The sequence below is a fragment of the Mirounga leonina genome, unplaced genomic scaffold (genome assembly GCF_011800145.1).
Source record: "Mirounga leonina isolate KUSES-001 unplaced genomic scaffold, KU_Mleo_1.0 Mir_488, whole genome shotgun sequence".
Lineage (NCBI taxonomy): Eukaryota > Metazoa > Chordata > Mammalia > Carnivora > Phocidae > Mirounga > Mirounga leonina.
The window spans coordinates 11,966,083-11,986,668 of record NW_023270777.1 but is presented as its reverse complement, the minus strand read 5'-3'; the positions used below and the strand labels follow the sequence as shown (position 1 = coordinate 11,986,668).

The 20,586-nt window shown below is 56.1% G+C and overlaps 1 protein-coding gene across 1 annotated transcript in view; it reads left to right on the top strand.

Annotated features, from left to right (window-relative positions):
- The window catches only part of MPRIP (myosin phosphatase Rho interacting protein), a 142,287-nt gene extending 122,287 nt beyond the window's left edge, over positions 1-20,000 (top strand). The window contains exons 18-25 of the mRNA XM_034989311.1: positions 2,905-3,052; positions 4,114-4,231; positions 4,902-5,061; positions 6,101-6,220; positions 6,973-7,059; positions 7,918-8,080; positions 9,411-9,496; positions 13,906-20,000. Of these exons, the coding sequence (XP_034845202.1) occupies positions 2,905-3,052; positions 4,114-4,231; positions 4,902-5,061; positions 6,101-6,220; positions 6,973-7,059; positions 7,918-8,080; positions 9,411-9,496; positions 13,906-13,977 (954 nt within the window). The 3' untranslated portion in view covers positions 13,978-20,000. The remainder of the gene's footprint in view (positions 1-2,904; positions 3,053-4,113; positions 4,232-4,901; positions 5,062-6,100; positions 6,221-6,972; positions 7,060-7,917; positions 8,081-9,410; positions 9,497-13,905) is intronic.
- Positions 20,001-20,586: the final 586 nt, after the last annotated feature.

Below are 20,586 nucleotides of genomic sequence, written 5' to 3'. Positions count from 1 at the left end.
TAGGCACTCTGTGGAAGAAGGGCTTTTCTACTGAACACGCCTCTCGGCCACTGGTGCTCCTTCTCTGGGGGCTATGAGAGATGACCTGACCCCCGCACCCCCACCCCGTTTCGCACTCTGCCTCATTAGGCAGAATACCCGGGCCCTGTCATGTAAAGGTGACATTCCCAGGCTTCTCGGGGCCTTGGGCTGTGTGAGCCGGTCCAGGTTCTCACCCACCCCCGTTACAGCTGGACATGCCTGCCTGCATGCGTGCAGCATGGCTGCCCAGCACTTTACCTCAGCTCCTCAGCATTCTGCCCCTGAGCTTCGCACCATCCCTTGCAGCTGCGCGCAGTAAGTGGCCGGCCTCCTCGAAAGCCCTCCATCCCCAGTCAGGCCCCTGCTAGGATGGCGCCTCGCCCAGCCGGTGCGCAGAGCTGGCTCCCGGCCTGCGGGCGGCTTGCTGGGCTGCCCCTGCCAGGCGTGGCGCGAACGCTGCTCTCCAGCAGTACGCCCACGGGGCTGTTTTCTGCGGCCCTGACAGCGCAAGAGAGCTGTGCTGAGTCCGCAGCAGTGTACTCTCTACGTCCGGGAGACGACGCAGCCCTCTGACCAAACACAAGCACGCGTGGTCGTCAGCAAGCTCTCGGACGGCCAAGACGCCATTTTCACTGTTCCTTTTCCAAGTCCGTCAGAACCTTTGGAAAATTGTTAGGAATCATGAGAAAGCTTCGAGGGCTATTTTCCAAAAGTGCACAAATGATGTCCCTGTGGTGGTCTCTGCATGTGAGCACAGCATTCAGTTGGGCCAGGTCCACCTATAAGAGCAGTTCACATAAACACCGGTCCCTAGTGCCCTTCTAGCAGAGCACCCAGCTCTGGGCATGTAGATAAGGCCCAAACTGGTGACGTATCATTAGTTAGCAAGAACGCAGGGTGGGGACTTCCGGTAAACCTGTCTCTGGGGGCTGGGGCGCTGCTCGTTCTGTGCATCCTCTGTCGTACGAACTGAGCATCCAGCCCACCCACGGTGTTCTCACTGACGCCCTTGAGATGCAGGAGTTACAACTAAATAGCACTCTTGAGGGCCTCCGACTAATAGCTGTTTCTTTGTGCAGTTTTGCCCGGGTCAGGGAGACCAGGGTCTTGGCCTGACAGCCCCTCTTCTGACTGCTGCAGGCTGACACTTTCCCTCACAACTCTGCACAGTAGCTCTCGAGGAACTGGGATTGATCCCAGGGATTACTGGCTTAAAAATTCAAATTTGTTTATAGGCGAATCATTTTTAACGCATATGCTGTCCAAGGGAGCAGCTGGTCTTTAAAGCTAATTCAGTGTTTCTATAGGAAGACTTTTCACCCTTAACTTTAAATATTCTAAAGCCGCCCAATCAAACTAAACCCTAAAAGACCTACTAGCCGTGTGCTCACTGTGAACCAAAGTATGCAGGAGGGAAGATGAGGGGCTTGGAGTGGGCCCAGGGCTGGGAGCCACAGCCCAGGACTCCTTCAGCTGTCCTGTGGTGTGAGGGCAGTAAGAGGAGGCCAGCGGCTTCCAGGTGGGGGCCGCCTGGGAGAAGGAACGCCCAGTTAGCGGTGAACAACAGTTAAGATCAGAGAAAAAAAAAAGAAAGAAAAAAAAAGAGAGAGAAAAAAACAGTTAAGATCAGTGGCCCAGTGCAGCCAGTCTGTTGCAGTAAAGTCCAGACTGTTCGAAAATACTGAATGGAGTATCTCAGAAAGGACTGTGGGGGCTCAGACAAAGACACCCAAGTGTGGTGATTTGGTTTCTTCTTATCCTTTCTTGAATCCAGGTGCAGGAAGTTTGATCAAATAGTATAGGTCAGGAGGGAAGAGCCTCCCCCCACTACTTTGCGTTTCGAATGTAACATGGCCATACTCTTCTGGTTTTTTAAAAATCACTGAAAAGCCTGATCCCTACTCTGAGAGAGACCTTGCAAGGGATTTATACAGGAAGTGTGCCTCCGTGCACAGAAGGCTGCACACGGACCCCCTCACAATTGTGTGGCACGGTCACCTGCCACACAGGTAAGAGCATTCTGCTAAGCCAGGCTGGGCTGGGCTTCTCTGTGTGGATGTGTGGGATGGTTGGACCCCATCTTAGGGGTACCTGTGTCCTTCCCCCAAACCCACGTGCAGGTAATAATCCAGCCTGTGTTGTAACAAGGCACGGATGAGTGTGGAGAGCAGTTCTGTTGTATGTCTCATTTCAGTTAATTAGCGCCCTTCTTTGTACTCCTTGAGAAAGGAAGAAGGAAGGTGCAGACTGGAAGAGAAGAGATCATGTAGCTTAATCTGATTCCCTCAGTGGACACCAGGTGAAGGTGGCCAGCTGGTTAGTGGCGGGGCCAGGCCTCCTGGCTCCACGTACCCCCCGCCCAGTCCTCACCGGAATACCCATCATTCACAGGATGATCTTGGCTCCCTCTAAGAGCTGACAAAGACGTATCACTGTTCGTGACTATTTGTGAAATGCCCTGTCTGGTGCTGAAAGCTTCTTGCTGTATATCTCAAACCAGACCCAGCCAGCCTCCGTACGTTTACTCTCTTCTCCCTCCCTCTGGTCAGTCCTGCCCAGCCGTGATTCTATAAAGGTCGGGGATTGGCTATTTTAAATTCCACTGTAGCCAGTTCCCACCCACAGTACCAACTTTCCACAGAGAAGCAGCAGGAACAAGCACCCAAATAAGAGAATTTATGTAAACTCTCTTTCCCAAATGCTCCAATAGCATAAGGTGCCCATAGCATCAGTGAGCATCTGCAGCCAGCCATCAGAGGACAGGGAGCATGCTGTCTGGACCAGGGCACCTCGAGGGGCCGGGCTGCTGGCTTCATGATAAACAGAACACCCAGAACAAAAGTAAAGGAAAAAAACCCATGGGGTCCCTTTTGCATCTTACAGGCCACGTGCGAGCGAGGGTTTGCAGCCATGGAAGAAACGCACCAGAAGAAGATTGAGGACCTGCAGAGACAGCACCAACGGGAGCTGGAGAAGCTGCGAGAGGAGAAGGATCGCCTCCTGGCCGAGGAGACGGCGGCCACTATCTCAGGTGGGAGCTGGGCCGGGGCGGCCACTCTCACCCCGAGCGCAGGGCAGGCGGCAGGCTTCCTGAGCGGAGCGCCCAGCTCGGCAGCGAGCAGCCTTCATGCTGCCTTTTAGCTGAGGCTTCGGCTTGGTTATCCAAGGCAGGCCTTCCGCAGTCCCCTCCAAGGAAGAGGCTGCTTTCAGGAGCCCCCTGAGAGCTTGCGAGCCCAGGGCCGGCACCCCCAGCGACACCTGGGGGGGCTGGCATAAGCCCACGCTGCCTGCAGTGCCGAGAGCATGAGAGCGCAGCGTTGCTGCGGCTCGTGCCTGGTGACAGACTTCCCCACGGAGCCGGCTCTGCCCTCAGCAAGCCTCGTGCCGCCGGTCTTGGGTCCTGCTGCCTTTATGTGCTTGTGCTGTACGGTGCTGGCCTGCTTCAGGATGGAGGAAGACCTACCGCCCCGAAAGCCTGCTTCTTGTATAAACTCATGCTGGATTTCTTTTCTCTTTTTTTTTGAATATGTTAATCACCATACACTACATCATTAGTTTTTCATGTAGTGTTCCATGATTCATTGTTTGTGCATAACACCCAGTGCTCCATGCAGAATGGGCCCTCCTCAATACCCACCACCAGGCTAACCCATCCTCCCACCCCCCTCCCCTCCAGAATCCTCAGTTTGTTTCTCAGAGTCCATCGTCTCTCATGGTTCATCTCCCCCTCCGATTTCTCCCCTTCGTTCTTCCCCTCCTGCTGTCTTCTTCTTTTTTTCTTTTTTAACATATAATGTATTATTTGTTTCAGAGGTACAGGTCTGTGATTCAACAGTCTTACACACTTCGCAGCATTGACATTTATTTCATCAGTTTGGCTTTCTTCAAACGTTTAAAAAAAAAAATGCACCTGCATCCCTTTTGGGGTGGGAGTTCCTGGGAATTCCTTGGCTTGTGTCTGCCTCAGAGAGTCAGGTTGGGAAAGGCAGCCTGACCGCTCATGGACTTCACGTTAACAGCGGGCAGCCACGCCGTCCTGTCCATCTTGCCCCCCTGAGCCTCTCACGCTGATGGCCGTGTCCTTGCCCGCAGCCATTGAAGCCATGAAGAATGCCCACCGGGAGGAGATGGAGCGCGAGTTGGAGAAGAGCCAGAGGTCCCAGATCAGCAGCATCAACTCGGACATCGAGGCCCTACGACGACAGTACCTGTGAGTCAGCTTCCTGCCCACAGGAGGTGGCCCTTGCAGGCCAGGCTGGAGGGAAGCCGTGCATGTGGGGACTGGCACCTTTCCTGTGTCTTTTTAAGAGCCACAAAGACATGGGTCTCAAGGGTGGGCATTGGCGGAGGCCCAAGGGTTCTGAGGGCAGTTCCAAGCTGCCCTTCCTGAGGGGCTGAGCACCTTCCCACAGTCATCTTTGGTTCTGCTAGTGGAAGAAGCAGTCCTTTCCAAGGGGTCCAGGGTGACTGAGAACAACGTCACGAGGCTTTGATTTTCTGAGCGTGGATAGAGTCTGGTCCTGGCTTATCGGACACAGAGCACCTCAAAAGTTAGGGCTGAAAGCAAGCCATGCAAGTCACACAAGTGTGACCTCTCTCCTGACATCATGGGAGTTTTGTCTGTTGGACCATTAAGCTCCTTGAAGGAGGAGAAGGGAAGGATGCAGGAGAGATTCTGTAAGCCTGCAGTACTTTGAAGTGCTCCCTTTTTTAGCTGGGTACCAATTCGCTGAGGCCACAGAACGCATGGGGCCTGTCCTCTGCTCAGCTCTTTGGGGTGTGTCTCGTCGTTTCTCAAGTTTCGCGAAAGGGACTCACAGGGCCTGTAGAGGCCTGGGCCAGGGGTGTGGGCAGAGGCCTGAGCCGTGCCCTCTCCCCAGGGAGGAGCTGCAGTCGGTGCAGCGGGAGCTGGAGGTCCTCTCGGAACAGTACTCCCAGAAGTGCCTGGAGAATGCCCACCTGGCCCAGGCGCTGGAGGCTGAGCGCCAGGCCCTGCGGCAGTGCCAGCGTGAGAACCAGGAGCTCAACGCCCACAATCAGGTGAGCCTGCAGCCGGCGGGGGGAGCCCATCCTGGAGTTGGGAGCCAGGCCGCCCCCGGGGTGGCCGCCCCTCTGCAGGCATCTCCCTGATGTCTGACACTCCCCAGTATGGTAACAGAAACTCACTGCAGGTGGTGGAGCTGGGGCCGTCTACTGCATGAACCAGCTGTTTAAATTTGGACTCAATTTGGTCTCTAGCCCTTTTGGGATCTCTGGGATGTCTCCGTTTCTCCTGAGCATCTCTGGATTTCTGCTTCATCACTGCTGGGCAGGGCCTGAGAGGGAGGGTCATTGCACCTGATCCAAGTCTCCTGCCCCTAAGGCTGGGACCATTTTTAAACGTCCCCCCGTCAAGACCATACTCTGTTCACATTGTTTTTGGTCAGATTATTCTCTTAAAATTTGCCTGTTCTTCAGAAAATTGAGGTGCATTTAAAATCCTGGCTAGGGGAAAGACTCGAGGTGGGTTAGTTTGATAAACGCTTCTGTGACGTGCCAAGTTGGACCACTGTCTGCGTGACCCACCGGCTCATCCCCCCCAGGCACTGAGTAGGCAGATGTGCTGGCCAGCTCCAGGCTCGAGGTCTCTGGGCCCCCGCTCACCCCGTGTGACGGCGCTCGGGCAGGACTGGCTCCCGCTAGTCACTGCAGTGGCCTAAGATGACCACTTCTCAGTTGGAATCAAGGTGCAGAAAGTGAGCGGGAAGGCGGCAAGAGGGCCCACCCCTCCAGAAACTCAAGGTGGACAAGCCGTGAGATGCACGGATACTAGTGACGGTGACAACAAGGTATTGAGGACTTTGGAACCCTGCGTCCGCAGTTGCGCCAACACAGCGCGTGAGCGGCTGTTGCAGGGCTGTGCGTCACAGGCAGCGGCCGCCTTGCACGGTACATCTAAAACGCCGCAGCGCGCGTAAGCCCGTGCTCCCCTCCGCTCACACATGTCCCCCTCTTCTGGTGGGGAAGCGGCCTCTCCGCTTCTGTCGTGTGAGGGCTGCCCCCAGGCGGCTCTGAAGCCCCCCTCCTTGCTGTCCCGCAGGAGCTGAACAACCGCCTGGCTGCGGAGATCGCACGGTTACGGACGCTGCTGACCGGGGACGCGGGCGGGGAGGCCGCTGGCTCCCCGCTCACACAGGGCAAGGACGCCTATGAGTTAGAGGTACTGCTCGGAGCCCCTTCACCCCGCTCTGCAGCACGCAGGCCCCAAGCGGGGACCCAGAGGTGGCCTCAGCTTACGGGGTCATGGCAGGGATGAGAGCTGGAGACCGCAAGAAGGACGGGGAAGGATCCAGATCGCCCCAGGCAGCAAAAGAGAATAGCTGCCAGGCAGTGTGGGGTCCACAGCAGGAGTGGGGACCCCTCGTGAGGAGGCCACGGGGACCTTTAACCCCGTGCCCAGTTTCTGCACACCACAAACACCGCCCACCTGAAGTGAAACGTTTCCTAGCCCTGTGAACACCACAGCTGCTCACGGTCCATAGCGCCGGATTACTGGGGCAGGGAGGTTTATTTTAAGTCAGGATGATTGATTCTTACACGTTTTATAAAAGCACTTAGCTTTTTCCCCATTCAGTTAACATGTCATCGTGAAAATCTGCTCAGTGATGTGGGAGAGGCTGAGAGACTCCAGCAGTTTCAGCAGGATGCTTTCATGGGCCCCGGCCCGGGTGCTCCCTGTGGCCCTCAGGCTGAGGAACGGGGCTCTCGGGTCTAGGAGGGATCACGGTGATTTCTTCCTGTTTCTCTTTGCGATGGGCCAGCTGTTAGCAATGGTGAAGTGTGTTTGCTGGCATTTGTAGTTGCAGGTCACTGGGGCGGGGGGGGTCCCTGCTCGGCCGTCATCTTTGCTTTTGAGACTCTGGAAGTCCCTTCGCTCCTCAGTGTCAGCCCCTAATTCCTCTGTTTTTCTAGGTCTTACTGCGGGTCAAGGAGTCAGAAATACAGTACCTGAAACAGGAGATCAGCTCTCTCAAGGATGAGCTGCAGACAGCGTTGCGGGTAATGGCGCCTCCCCGCGGGAGGCAGGCCCGAGGATGGGCTCAGGGCCGGGTGGGGACGCCGGTGTCCAGAGCTCACAGAGCTCCAGGGCGCTCTTGCGTTCGAGCCGTAGGCTCTTCGAGGCTAGAGTCCCTTCTCACGGGGATTGTGGTTTCAAAGCCGAGCACTCAGAAACGCCAGCCTTGTCGGCACGTGTGGTAAAACAGGTCTCACTGTGTTCCTGTCCTCCATGCCTCCTATGTGCTCTGGCAGGGACCGGGAGACCAGAGACAAATGCCGTCCCGGAAGGTGAGAGCTGGCTGAAGCCCACCCGTCTGCACCAGGGCACTCTTAGAGGCAGGGAGAAGATGAGGGAAGCCCTGGCGGCCATCCAGTCACTTAGGAAACCCAAGACGGGGGCGCCTGGGTGGCTCAGTCGGTTAAACGTCTGCCTCAGCTCAGGTGGTGATCCTGGGGTCCTGGGATGGAGCCCCGCGTCGGGCTCCCTGCTCGGCGGGGAGTCTGTCTCTCCCCCAGCTCGTGCTCATGCACTCTCTCTCTCTCAAATAGATAAAACCTTAAAAAAAAGAAGAAGAAGAAGGAAATCTAAGAGGGTGGTTTCCAGAAGGTCTGCGGGAGGTCAGGGCCACGCCTGTGCTTGCCAGAGTTCCTGGGGATGCTCGCTCTGCATCCAACAGAGACTCTCGGCTCTGCCTGTTTCACTTCATACTCAGTTTCGGCCTCTGGAGGACAGGAGTCCCCTGCCTCCCCGACTGCGGATGGCACCCCCCCAGTCATTCTGCAGAGCGTTCCAGCCCCGGGGAGACGGACCGCCCAGCCCGGCCCTAACCACCCCTTGCTTCTGCCCTTCTTCTCAAGGACAAGAAGTATGCTAGTGACAAGTACAAGGACATCTACACAGAGCTCAGCATTGTGAGGGCAAAGGCCGACTGTGACATCAGCAGGTTGAAAGAGCAGCTGAAAGCAGCGACGGAAGCACTGGGTGAAAAATCCCCCGAAAACACCCCTGTGTCAGGATACGGTGAGTTCCCTGGGCTCCGGGCCAGGACCCCGTAGCTTGTGGTCCGAGTGTGTTACTGGCGCTGCCAGGAAGGCAGAGGAGCCCGGGTCTGTATTGAGACGTGCATTTCGTCACTGAGAACAACCGGAGGGGCGCCGGGCCCCGGCCTGTGCGGGCAAGCCGTCTTCCTCCCGGCATGCCGTGAGGCGTCCCCGTACTCACTGCCTTGAGAGGACGTCGCGCTGTCCGCGTGATTTTCATAGGAATCCCAGTTTGCATTTGTGCGTTTTCCTGAAGAAAGTCAATAGTTCGGAGACGGCAGCTGTCACTAAAGTAGTTACTTGATCCTGAGCCTTGACCATAGAATCTGCAAGAGGCCGTGCGAGTGGGGGAGGGGCAGGGAGGACACGGCTCCTGACAACATGTGTAAATCACTGATACCCAGAAAACGACCCTGTTTTCTCTCAGCCGGCCAAGCAGGAGCGATCGTGGCCGCACGGGCGCGTAGGCAGACACAAGGTCACTTGCTGGAGGACGAGTCGGCTGTCTTTCTGGAATCAGTCAGGCGATACCCGAACACCACTCAGCAGCAAACTGTAGACTAACTCTGGAAGCCAGGTCACCCAGTGACAACAGTGGCAGCTCCTGAGGGGGAGCCCGGGGTGGCCGGGGCCGTGGAGAGAGGAAGGCCTAGTATTTGGGGGTGGGTGCAGAGCTCCTGTGACCTGCCAGGTGACCTGAAGAACGTGTGCACGGAAAGGTGCCAACAAGGAAAGGTAGCATTTGCAGCAGATGGAGGCCCATGGCTTCACAACACCGTGAAATACCAGCCGTTCTTAAGAGAAACCAGGTAGAGGTTTCTGTTTTGACCTGGAACGAGATCCATCAATAGGATATACCAAGTGCAACCCCCTGCTCCCAGCAGGACACGCGGCGTTGGGGGACCCAGTATACATTTGTTTCGTAGCCATTTTTAAGGAGTCTGAAGGACTTTACCCCAAACTGAGTGGTGGTTGTCTCGGTGGGGGCGGATTACGACTCTTGCTCTTCTGCTTTATAACAGTGCTGGGTTGCCAGGAGGAAGGTGGGAGTAAGTAAGTGACGGGACCAAAACGTCCCCGGCCCTCCCGTGCAGACACAGACGGAGGAGCCTAGCGCAGGGCCGCACAGACGTCCTCTGGCTGGTCCAGGAGCTAGCGTGTTTTATGGTCATTGGCTTTGTTTTCTCTTGAAGTTGTTTAAGGAACTGCCATAGGGGTGTGGTGATAACAGTAAGCCTGGGAGATTTTTAAACAGTCTGGTTCCACTGGGTTTTATAAAACAAAAGTAATCGGTCCATTTGTTCCTTCAGATATAATGAAATCTAAAAGCAACCCGGATTTCTTAAAGAAAGACAGATCCTGTGTCAGCCGGCAACTCAGAAACATCAGGTCCAAGGTGAGTGTGGGGTGCAGCACCAGGGTGTGGGGGGCTCTCGGATGTTAGAGAGAGGAGCCGGGGTCAGAGCCCACCACGGGCCGCAGCAGGGGTTCCCCGGTCCCAGAACGCCTCTGGCTCCACATGCCTACCTGCTGGGCCAGTTCTGGTGACTTCAAGCCCTGTTTCTCCTTCGTGCTGAAGTGGAACTGATTTCTGGACAGTGACAGTTGAGGGGCCAGGCCTACAAGAAGCAGGGCTTGCGGTGAATTCGACCTTGGACCTCCAAGGCCAGATTTCCCCCCAGGCCCCCCTGGGCCAGCCCCACTCTGTCTGCACTTCTTCACGTGGCCCTAATGTAATACTGATGCCTCACCTTCAAGAGAGGAAGCTGCCTACACCCCTTCCCTCAGCCACAGAGCAGCGTACCCCAGCGTGTCCCTTGCCCGCTGCGCGCCTCCCCACGGAAGGGACGGGCGGAGGGTGGGAGTAATGAGCATGTTGCATTTAGGATTTATTGTGTGTGTGTCTTATGTTTTGCTCTTTCCTCTGACAGTCCGTAATTGAGCAGGTCTCATGGGATAACTGAAACGAGCCCGCTTCCAGGTCCCCTGTCATGTAGGTAAAACCGCCTCTCACCACCCACCCACCTGCCACCCTCGAGGGGGTGGCTACCTGCATGCACTGCTCACACCTCCATAGCAAGCTCCTTGTTTTATTGTTACTTTATCTGCTCCGGCAAGCACATACACTGTCCCGGTCAAGTTTCTTTAACCTGTTCTGGGGACTTAACTGGCCCTTTAACCTCTTCCCAGAGTTGACCCTTTGTCGAGGGGAGCCCCCCCAGCTTGGCAGTCGGCCCACAGAGGCAGCGTCTCGGCTGGGCGTGGGCCTGGGAGCGGCCCCGGCCCCAGTCAGCGTGCATGGCGATCTGTGCTTTCCACGTTCTCTGCGGAAACCCTTCTTGCCCTCCGTCAAGAGAGGCCCTGAGAGAGACCCAACAGCCACTGACAAGCAGTCTGCCATCGCTAAGAACTGCCCACCGAGTTAGCTCACAGGCCAAGGCCGGGCGGAGCCTGGGTTTCAGGGAGCTGGGGCCTGGTGGCATAGCCGGGAAAAGGGCTCAGCAGAGCAAGAGGACTAGGAGGGACTGGGGCAGAAGGGTTACCAGCACTTTTTTTGTTTTTGGTTTAACAAAACAAAAGCTTCTCTCTGGGCGCCAGCGAAGGCAAAGATACAAAGAAAGGAGGTGTAGGGGCACCGAAGTGCTGGCTGAGAAACATCAGCCTGTTGGCAAATACGCAGAAGGACAGTGGGCGCATGCCTGGACCGTCCCCAGTCTCCACACCAGGCCGTGCATCCCAGGTACCCGGCCGCTCACTGCACAGTGTGCTTCCGGCTGAGCTGACTTGATCTCCGTAATTCTCTGATGGGAAGGTTAAGAACCGCAGGAGGAACCCCAGGGCTGGGACACGCGCCTGGCCAAGGGGACACTGACATGGGCCCAGGGCCGCACAGCACGGCTCCTTTTGTTAACGTGCCTGGGGCTCACGCTCCTGCGGGATCCGCAGTCTAGCATCCTCTGGCTAAGGGGCTGTGGCTAAGGGGCTGTAGCCCAGTGGCTTGGGGGAAATGGGTTTGCTTTAGGAAGACGTTTAGGAAAATCCCAGGTATTTTAAACCTAGTCAGTTTGGTTTTATTTATTCTTCTACAGCCCCAAATCACTTATAACCAAATATGGTTTAGGGTTGATTGTAAACTTGGTTTGGGCTTTTTCCCTAAACATGAAAAGCATTCTGTTTAGCAAAAGTAGAACCTGTTCTTTGGTTCATGGTTTTCTTATTAAAAGATTCTATTTTCTATTTGAGGTTGAGCCATAGCTGTTATGACTTCACTGTTAATGATTTAGGCCTTGTGCCCATGCTGTAAGTGACAGTCTGTGAAAAACCTCTCGCTCCCTTCTGGAAAGCCTTGCTGCAGTGTGGCCACCCCGTCAGGATAGAGTACGTGTCTGAGTCCCTGTGGGGGAATAAAAATGCACGGGATTCTGGAGCAAAGGGCAGAAAATCAGTGAAAAGACCTTTATCAAAAGGGCCTTTGTGGGGGGTGTGCTGGGAAAAACCTTTTATGCCGGCCAGGAAAGAGCTAAGGCAAAGGTAGAAAGTGAGGTAAACTGTCAGGCATGCCCACGAAGGTCTGACTGGGCCTCCAGGGCAGCCTCAGACTCTCAGAGGTGCCAGGCCCCAGACAGGAGTGGTAAGAAGCCCAGGAGTGGGGGTTTTCCAGATGTCTTTGAGTCCACGTTTGGCTTGGCCGAGTTTCCAGGGTGTCGGGCAGGCACAGTCCCACTGGTGTGTGTAGAAAGACGGGGACCTTGCAGAGTCCTTAGGGACACGTGTTGTGACGCCAAGCAAGGCTGGACCTGTTCACGATGTCAGCGGGCGCTCACACTCAGATGTGTGCTGTCCTTTTCCCTGACTGTTTTTGGAGATCCCCCACCACTGCCGCCACCACCACGGGGAGACCGGGGAACGAAGTTGCCCAGAAACCAAACCTGTCATTGGTGCTCTTTGTTATGGGATCTGATATGTACTGTTTTCTGTCCTTTATCGATGTTCTGTGTCTGTATCCTGCCTCACTCAAAAGGATAGAAAGTCTGGGCACCCAAAAAGTCAAGGCAGGCTCATTGCTTAAAAGCATCATGGCTTTTCTGATATTGAGACCAGAGCAAACCTTTCTCCACGGGGTTCTCATGGAGGCCCCTGTCTGGTAGTCTGAGTATGGGGTCACACCAGCGCTTGGTGGAGAGACCAGCCGTGTGGGAGGAATGAGCCACGGTGCACCCCAAGGACCCTTCTCTGGGTGCGCAGGGTCAGTGTGGGGGTTCTGTTCTTCCTGCCCATACAGCTCTAGCATACAGCAGTATGTGGTCCTGGGCGCACAGCCTTGGGTCCCCATCGTCGCCCTGCTCCCCAGCTACAGTCCTGAGCACAGCAGGACTCTCAGTACCCACAGGCAGGACGTTCGCTGTCCCTTGGAAGTCCTCAGCTAGAACAAAGCGGTGTGGCACGTGACAGGCCTGCCCATGGGCCTGGCACTTAGGAGTGGGGCCTCCCGCATCGTGGCCATGCGTGCCCAGCACCTGTCCGAGACCGACTGCCTGAAGCACTTGGCAGAAGACCCGAGAGCATCTGAGGCAATTATGTGCATTAAGGGAATTTCAGCTTCAGAATGGGACATGGATTTGCCCCCATCCTCCGACCGACTGGGTAGCAAGCTTCAGCAGTGACCCTAACCGACTGCTTATGTTGAGGTTCATCTGGACCAGTGGGTTTCAGAAAGGTTAGCCATAGAACCCTTTATTTAAAACAACAACAACAACAACTTTATTCATTTACACACATACAGCTCCACGGTAGAGAAAGCAAGCAGAGCTGTTCTGGGACTGGGCGGGGACACTGGGACCCACCCGTCTTCCCTCAAACCTTGCAGGCAGCCGGGTCCCACAACGCGTGCTCTGAAGCATCAGGCTGGGCTCTCCAGGCCGCAGGACCAGCACGGTGCTCTGATTTGGGGCTAAAAGTGGTGTAGTCGTCTGGAGCCTGTACCTTCGTGAGCTCCAGCACGTGCCGGCCAGCCCCAGGACCTGGCAGTGGTGTTGAGACTTGCCACAAAGACCCCATGGCCGCTGAGGAACCAGCCCCATCCCAGCCAGTGCTGGAATATCCTCAGCCATGCCCCGAAGTGATCTTCCGTTCCTCACTGAGAAATTAGATCTTTGGGAAAAGCCTCCAAGAGTAAAGCGGGACATGTTTTCTCCCCCTGTTAGGAAAGCGGCACATCCTCGAACCCACAGATTTAAACTTCGCCCGAGGTCACACATGAGGAGAGTATTGGCTTCACGTTCTGAAAATCTTAGTGACTACGTTGACGTGTTCCCAGGTCCCCAGTCCCAGCAAACCCCCCCCCCCCACCCGAGCTGCTGCTCAGGGAGCGCCAGGAGCGGGCCCCCGGCCGCGAGCTGTGCAGCCCTCCTCCCAACGCTCAGCGTCATGGTCACCGAGGAGCCAGAGGTGGACAGGCCCCCCCGGGAGGAGGACATGGATGGGCGCATTTCTAGTTCTTGGCACAGCTTTTGCCCCTGGCTGAATCGATCTGATCGCTGCTTGTCTAAAGAGCCCTAAGCTCAGAGTTCAGCTGCTTACACACATGGTCTGTTTCTCTGGTTTTTTCCTTTTTCATCCAGATAACACCGTTTCACAGGGGACGTCTCTCTCCTTAGCATGCCCCACTAATCTCTCGAGGAGCCCTTCCTGCCCCGCCCCGCACCCCGGCCCCCCGCACCGCCGCCTGACTGCGGCCGCGCCCACGGCGCCGGGCCCGGTGGTTAACGGTCTCTTTCTTTCTCTCCTGCTCTCCTCTCCACCCAGAGTCTGAAGGAAGGCCTGACGGTGCAAGAACGCTTGAAACTCTTTGAATCCAGGGACTTGAAGAAAGACTAGCCGTGTCCCGTTCCACTTGAACACACACCGTTCCCAGCCTGCGGCAGCGCTGCCCTACACCTTTATTTTTTATTATTATTGTTGTTGTTACTGTTGTCATTAACTGTGGGTATGGATGCATGAGAGACTGGTTTATGGGTTGTTCACACCGTTCTCTGCTGTGTTGATTCCAGCTTCCTACGTCTTTGTCAAAGCTTTTCTTTTTCCGTGGTATTCTCAAATTAGCCAAGCAGCGGGGGCCAGGAGGGCTGTCCGCTCCCGACCGGGGTCTGCGCAGAGCCCCCACCCGCCGCAGTCCACCGCACTCACTGTCAGTATTAAGGCCCAGCAGCCTGTCGCTAAGCTAGCTCGTCCCGCCAAGTGCACTGTGCGGAGTCAGGGCCCGGGCGGCTCTCGCTGTGCTGCGTGTGGGCCCCGCGGGGAGAGAACAGGGCGTCAGGTGGCCGCGGGAGGAGCAGGTTGGGGGGCGTGGTCCGCAACCTCCATTCACCACCTCTGGCTTGGGAGAAGGACAGCACTTTGTACTTGTCCCACTCCTTCAGCTTAGAGGCACACCCAGGTCATCGTGGGGAACCTTTCACAACCTGGAAAATGTCGAAAGCAGCCATTCCTATTTTTGTTTGTTTTTTTATTAAATCTTGCACAAAACCCCGGCCCCTCTCATTCCTTCCTACGCTCGTTCCTTTCTTGGTCACTAGCAGCCCTGGTCTTTTCGTAAAGACTTAGAGTGTTGACCTGCAGCCCAGGGTTTCAGACTGAGCACGTCGTTATGAATTCCCTCGGGTAGTCAGTCCTTCGAAGGGAAAGTCTGTTCGAGTCTTGAACCTTTCTGAAAGCAACCACATTCCTTTTGAGAAGGCTGAGGGAAGACCCCTGTGTTAAGTCAAGAAAGTACAGAGGATGTCGGAATCCGATGAAAACTGCCATTATATGTTTTTAACTCTAACCTGAAAAGTGCTCTTGCAGCATTCAGAGAGCCCAGAGTAAACCTATACTAACAAAGTTGCTTTTTCTACCCGTCAGAGTAAGACCTTTTAACTGTCCGGAAACACTGCAGTAGTTCTCGAGAATCTCTTGCCCTGGGGTTTGTGTCACGGCCCTGGGAAGACCGCCAGTCGTATTGAGACGTGCAGCCCAGGCAAGTGGCAGCCGTGTTGTGGCCCTCGGGGCAGGCAGGGAGCCTCGCCAAGGAGGGTGCGGGGGGACCTGTTTTGATCTCGCTGTGTCAGCGCCTCCGTTAGGTCAGCAGGCCCTGGGCACAAGGGTGCTTGGGGGTGAAAATGGAGAAGTCACCGTGCTCGGTCTCTAGATTCAGTTAAGACCAGGGTCATCCGCGGAAAGCCCTGGAAGGGCGTGGGGCGTGCGGCCTTGTCACTGGAATAAACTCGGAGTTCTCCACGGGCATCGAGCCTTTCCCTCACCAGCTTCCAGACTCTCACCCCACACCTGTCACTCCTTTGCTGCTATTCTTCCATGTTGTCCAAGGCAAGAGAACGTTAGGTCTGGTTTTTTAGTTCTGCTTCTCAGACACCGCTCCTCGCACCACCCCTTGTAGACTGGTAGTGTTTTTAGAAAGGACCATGATTTGTGTGTGTGCCGCTCAGAATGGGAGTGTAGAGAAGGAGTGCACGGGCCCTGGGGCCTGTTCTCTAGAACACTGTTCAGCGTGTGTGTTCTCCACGGCGGACAGCGACATGCTGTCCAGCAGGATCTGGCCTCTGCTCAGGCTGTCTTGGCACCGTGACCTCACGTCACCCCTTGGAGAAGTCCCCGCATCTAGTGCAGTTTCCTCTGTGGTGGCCCCTGCTGCCTTGGGCACTCCGGCCCTCCCGCCTTCCTGGCAGGGTCCCTGCGCGGAGTCAGACTGTGGCGGGGGGTGAAATCTGCGGCGCTTTGAATAGGTCGAAGAGCACCTTACGTACTTGTCGTCATCGTTTCCCCTGGAGGTCAGACATCCGGAATTGTGGGAGCAGGAGTTGAGGGCGGCCCGTGGAGGTCGAAGGCAGAGACAGGAAAACACCTCCTACTCGCCGCAGAGACAGCTGACGGTCCTGGGGCGGCTGCCGTCTGGGGGTCACCGGGAAGGGGACTAGAAATGGGGGCACTCTGGCTCCTCTCCAGCAAAAGGCTGATCCGGCTGCAGCCCCCAGAAAAAGCCCCGAGCGTCGAAAAAGCCCCGAGCGTCGCAGGGTCATGACTGCTGAGGAGCCTGTCCTCTGGCTGGAGGGAGCAGGCAGAACAGAGCAAAGAGGGGCTTCGCTGAGCTCCTGGGTGTCGCACCCCAGCCCCCGCTGCGCTCCCCGGGGAAGAATTTGGCCACCAGGTTCCTGAGAGAAGAGAGTAAAATTGTGGAGGTGGACTGGGTTTCTGTGCTGGTAGAGAAGGGTCCTTCGGGGGCTGCAGATGGGGTCGTGTAGGTGATCGTCAACTTGGGGCGCCCCCCACCGCCCCCGGTGCCAACCACGCGGCAGGAGCGTCCCCACTGCCCGGGGGCGGGGGGACGTGAGAACACGGATAGAGTCTTCACAGCTGTGTTTCCCTCCCTGGGCACTAGCTCATCTGTAGCCCGCCAGCCCCTGCAAGTGAGCCCCGCCAGGCACGTGAAGGGGCTAAGGACACGGCTGGACAGGTGTCGTGAGCGCTGCCATGCGCGGAAGGGCCGCCCTCCGCCGCCCACTCAGGCTCGTTGGGCGGCATGCGGAGCCGGCGCCTGGGGGTTGAAGGCTGCCGTTCTGGGGGCATGGCTGGCTGCAGCCTCCGTCGGCGCTGTGGCAGACGGAGCACTTTGCCTTTGGAAGTGGGAGCTTGCGCCTTCGGGCATCGAGATGGGTGTGAATATGAGGGAGGAAGTTAGGGCCAACCTGGGGTGACACGCGGAGGCCATGGTGGGAGGTGTGCGTTTGTCCGGAGCCACGATCAGAGGCCCCTCCGTAGGAATCCAGCAGGTGGAGAGGCCGAGGCCGAGGCCGAGGGAAGGCCCGGGCTCTGGCTCGTTAAGTGCAATCTGTCACTCGTTCCCTGGCCCACAGCGAGCCATCGGGGGCCTCACAAGGGCCAGCCTGGGAAAGAGGGAATTGCGGTTTTTACCAAACGTAACTGTGACCCTGAGTCTGTCTAAAGGGGATTCTGACAGATAAGGCCAGGAGACAAGACCGATGGCATGAAAAACAGCTTTAGAGCTCTGTTTAATATTCTGGAACACTAACTGCTGGCCTGGGGATGGAACATGACCCTTTTTGTCACTGCTGCCTGATGCTCCCCTTGGCATGCCTGTTTTTAAGGTCGTCCTGGGCATGAGGCCGCGCGTCAGGCCACCCCTGCCGGGCTGGAGCTGAGGGCGCTCCCTGGGACCACTTCTCTCTGGCCATAAAATGACAGCTCTGCCAGGGTCCCCACCGGCTCGGTGGCTATCCCCCCAGGTCTGTTCCCCACTCCGACAGGCCAGCAGGCAGTGAGTCTCTCTCCTTTAAAAGGTCCCTTCCTCCCGCACTTGCTAGTGACTCCCCGGCTCAGGCCGGCCCCCGGCCCCTTCGGCTGAGTGGGCCTGCAGGCTCTCCCCCGCCTCGGTGCCTGCCTGCTGGCTTCACGCCTAGCCACGTACCGATTCTGGATTCTGCCGCTCAGGCCCTAAGTTCGGAGGCAGTTCTTCTCCAGGGACTCAAAGCTGTTTTCAGTTAGAGCGGAAAGAATGTAACCCATCAGCCTGTCCTCTTGAATGTAAGAGTATTCCTGAAAGGAAGTTTCCTCCTCATTGTCCTAAAGAAGCTTGGAATTTTTAACACTTTCCATTCTAGGACACAGTTTCAGAAAGCCAGAAAACTAAAACAGAACTCGGTGACCGCCGTCATCACCAAGAAAGCCTGAAGGGGTTGGCGGGGAGGGGGGAGTGTATTTTCAAAGGTTTTACAAAGGACAGGGAAGTATGTAGTCCTCCGCTTGAATCGGATACTGAAAGGAAAACAGCTTGGCATGCTAATTAGAAGCTGAAACTTCAATCATTTGTATTCCCTCCCACCTGAACCCTCTGCAATTGAGCTATGGCTGAGTTTTCTGTTAGGCAGGCATCTGCTCTGTCAACAGGTCTCACCCTTCACCCCGATGTGTCCCCACTGGGCGGAGTGTGGCGAGCGGGTCTCCGTGTCCGGCACTGCAGCCCTGCCCTTCGCACGGGCTTGGGAACCGGCTGGTGCTGAAGCTTCTGGAAGTTCCAGTATTGGTGCCCCGCTTTTTTCCTCTTCCGTCCTAGGGCCCCCGCCTCCACCCGTTGTTGAGAGGGGAAGCCCTACCTCCTAGCCCCGCTACAGCACTGGCCTCTCGACCGGCGAGTGCGAAGGAGCACCGGCGGGTTGCCACGCGCTTCGCACGTGGGGCTTTCTCGGCTTCTCCCTGCCACCAGATCCCTTCGAGGGGTGAGCTCAGACGTTGCACATCGAATCCTGAGATCAGGTCAAAAGCTAAAGTCCTTGGCTGTTCTCGGCACCCAGTAGGACACTGTGGACACGTCCCTTCTTCATGGCCACATCCGCCCGGTCCTCAGAGGGCTCTTGGGACACGGGGCCCCTTGGCCATGGGCTCGGTGCTGTGTGGTTGCCCACCTGGACACACACTCTTAGCAAGCGCATGCTTTGCACAGTTGAAGATTTAAGTTAAGAATGAGCCTGAAGGGAGTCTAGTAAACCCGCTGGTTTGGGGCCCTTTGCTGGGAAGCCGTGACATGCAGGCAGGATGGGAATGAACAGTGTCACTGTCCCCAAGGGCTGTCTGCTGGAGGAGACCCAGCCTCATTCTTGTGCCCTTTTGAGAACGAGTTTCAAGTATCCTTGTTTCTTTATAAGGGGAAGAGGGCTCCTTTCTCGAAGTGTTTTGACAGAAGATGCTCAGCAGAGTAGGGGGAACAGGTCAGCACCCCTGCCCCTGCGTAGGGAGCCAGGACCACTTGCTCAGACGCAGCCTGGGCCCTGTCCTCCACGCGTCCACACGGGCTTTGGGAAGAGAAGCCACTGCGTGCTCTGTGTGGACGCCAGCCTCTCTCTATTGAAAAGCAGCCGTGTTTATTTTCTTTAAAAGAACCTGTACATTATCCAGAGTGAGCGGTGTAAATATTACTGGGAAGTTACCGCAGGGATTTTTTGTTTGTGACAAAGTTTGTGTTGGTTTAAAAAAATAAAATCCTATGCAGACCTCCCTTTGTAAGCTGGCGCGGACAGCTTTGGGTACAACCTTGAACTCCACCCAGCATTATAAGGAAATGTTTTTCATGGCTGATGTGTCTCCTTAAAAGCTGTGGCCACTCCACGGGGGGGCGGGTTGTAAAGAGTGTATGACCGTGAGCACAGTCGGCTGCATCCATGCCCTGTGCACGTGGCAAGAACACCGTGATGCTTGCCGCCAGACCCCCCCCCCGACCCCCCAACTCTCCAGGGAGAGCAGCACAGGGAAGAGGGGCCGTCTTCCCCACACCCTGGCCAGGCTCATGGAAGACTTGGAGGGAGAGGTCATTTCAAACACAGTTGTCGCAGGACCGGCCCGAACGGGTGACCTGTGAGCACTCGCCGGGCCAGGCGTCTGCATCTCAGCTCCCGGGTTCTATCGTGGGACAGCGTCGAGGGCGGCAACCTGGCCATGCGGTCACACCATCTCAGAACTGGATCGTCCGGTCCTCAGGCTGAGCCAGGAGGGCATGCAGGTCTCGAGGGGAAGGGACGCGGTCCGTGGGTGCTGGTCGTGGGGGGGGGGCGGGGAGGACGCAGTTGGAACGCCGCAAAGGAGCGGAGTTCTGGAAAGGCAGTGGTCACCGGACACAGGGCACCTGTCACCTGTCCTGGGCCTCGGTTCTTTGCCCTTCAAAACTAGTAGCACATATTTCAGTTTTGTTTTATAGGAAGCTAGAAATAGATCATATAAAGAACACTAAAGTCATTATTGTGTCACGTTTCTATCACAAAACCAATTAAAGTGGATTTTAGGATTTACCTTTAGTATTAACGACTTATCTACTGATGTATTGTTAGGACTTAAAACCAGTTAAGTGATAAGAATTCATGTGGTTTTCCTAAGTAATATTTATAAAATGTAAAGTTTCTAAGTGACTCCTCAGCAACTGTAATTCTTAGTAACTTTTCTCACTAGTAGATTCTTCTATCGGCGTGAATGTCTCCGGTCAGCTCCGGGGGACACCGTGCCGGCCGCGGGGGGAGCGGACGCACGGACAGGGTGCAGCGTGTACATACCGTTTTCTGCTCTGACAAGTTGGGAAATAATCCACAGCAGAGACTTCTGCCACCGCGAATTCTCTCAGCCGTCCGGTGATACTCAAACCACAGGCTTGTATGAGTCTAACTGGTGTTTAATTTCTGTAATAACGCGAAGCGATAACGTTCACCAAACCCAAGTGCTGTGCGGAGGCAAGCAGAGGCTCAGGGAGTGCGAGCGGGTCCTGCAGGCCCACTTGCAGGTGCAGTGGGGCCCCGGGGGGGGGGGCTCCCGTCAGTTGCGCCGTGCTCCCCAACAGATGAGCCTGGCCGGCTGAGCCGCCCACCCTCTGTGACAAGTCACGATTGTGATGGTGTCCTTGCAGCTGTTTTTTTAATTAACAAAGTTTCTGAACGA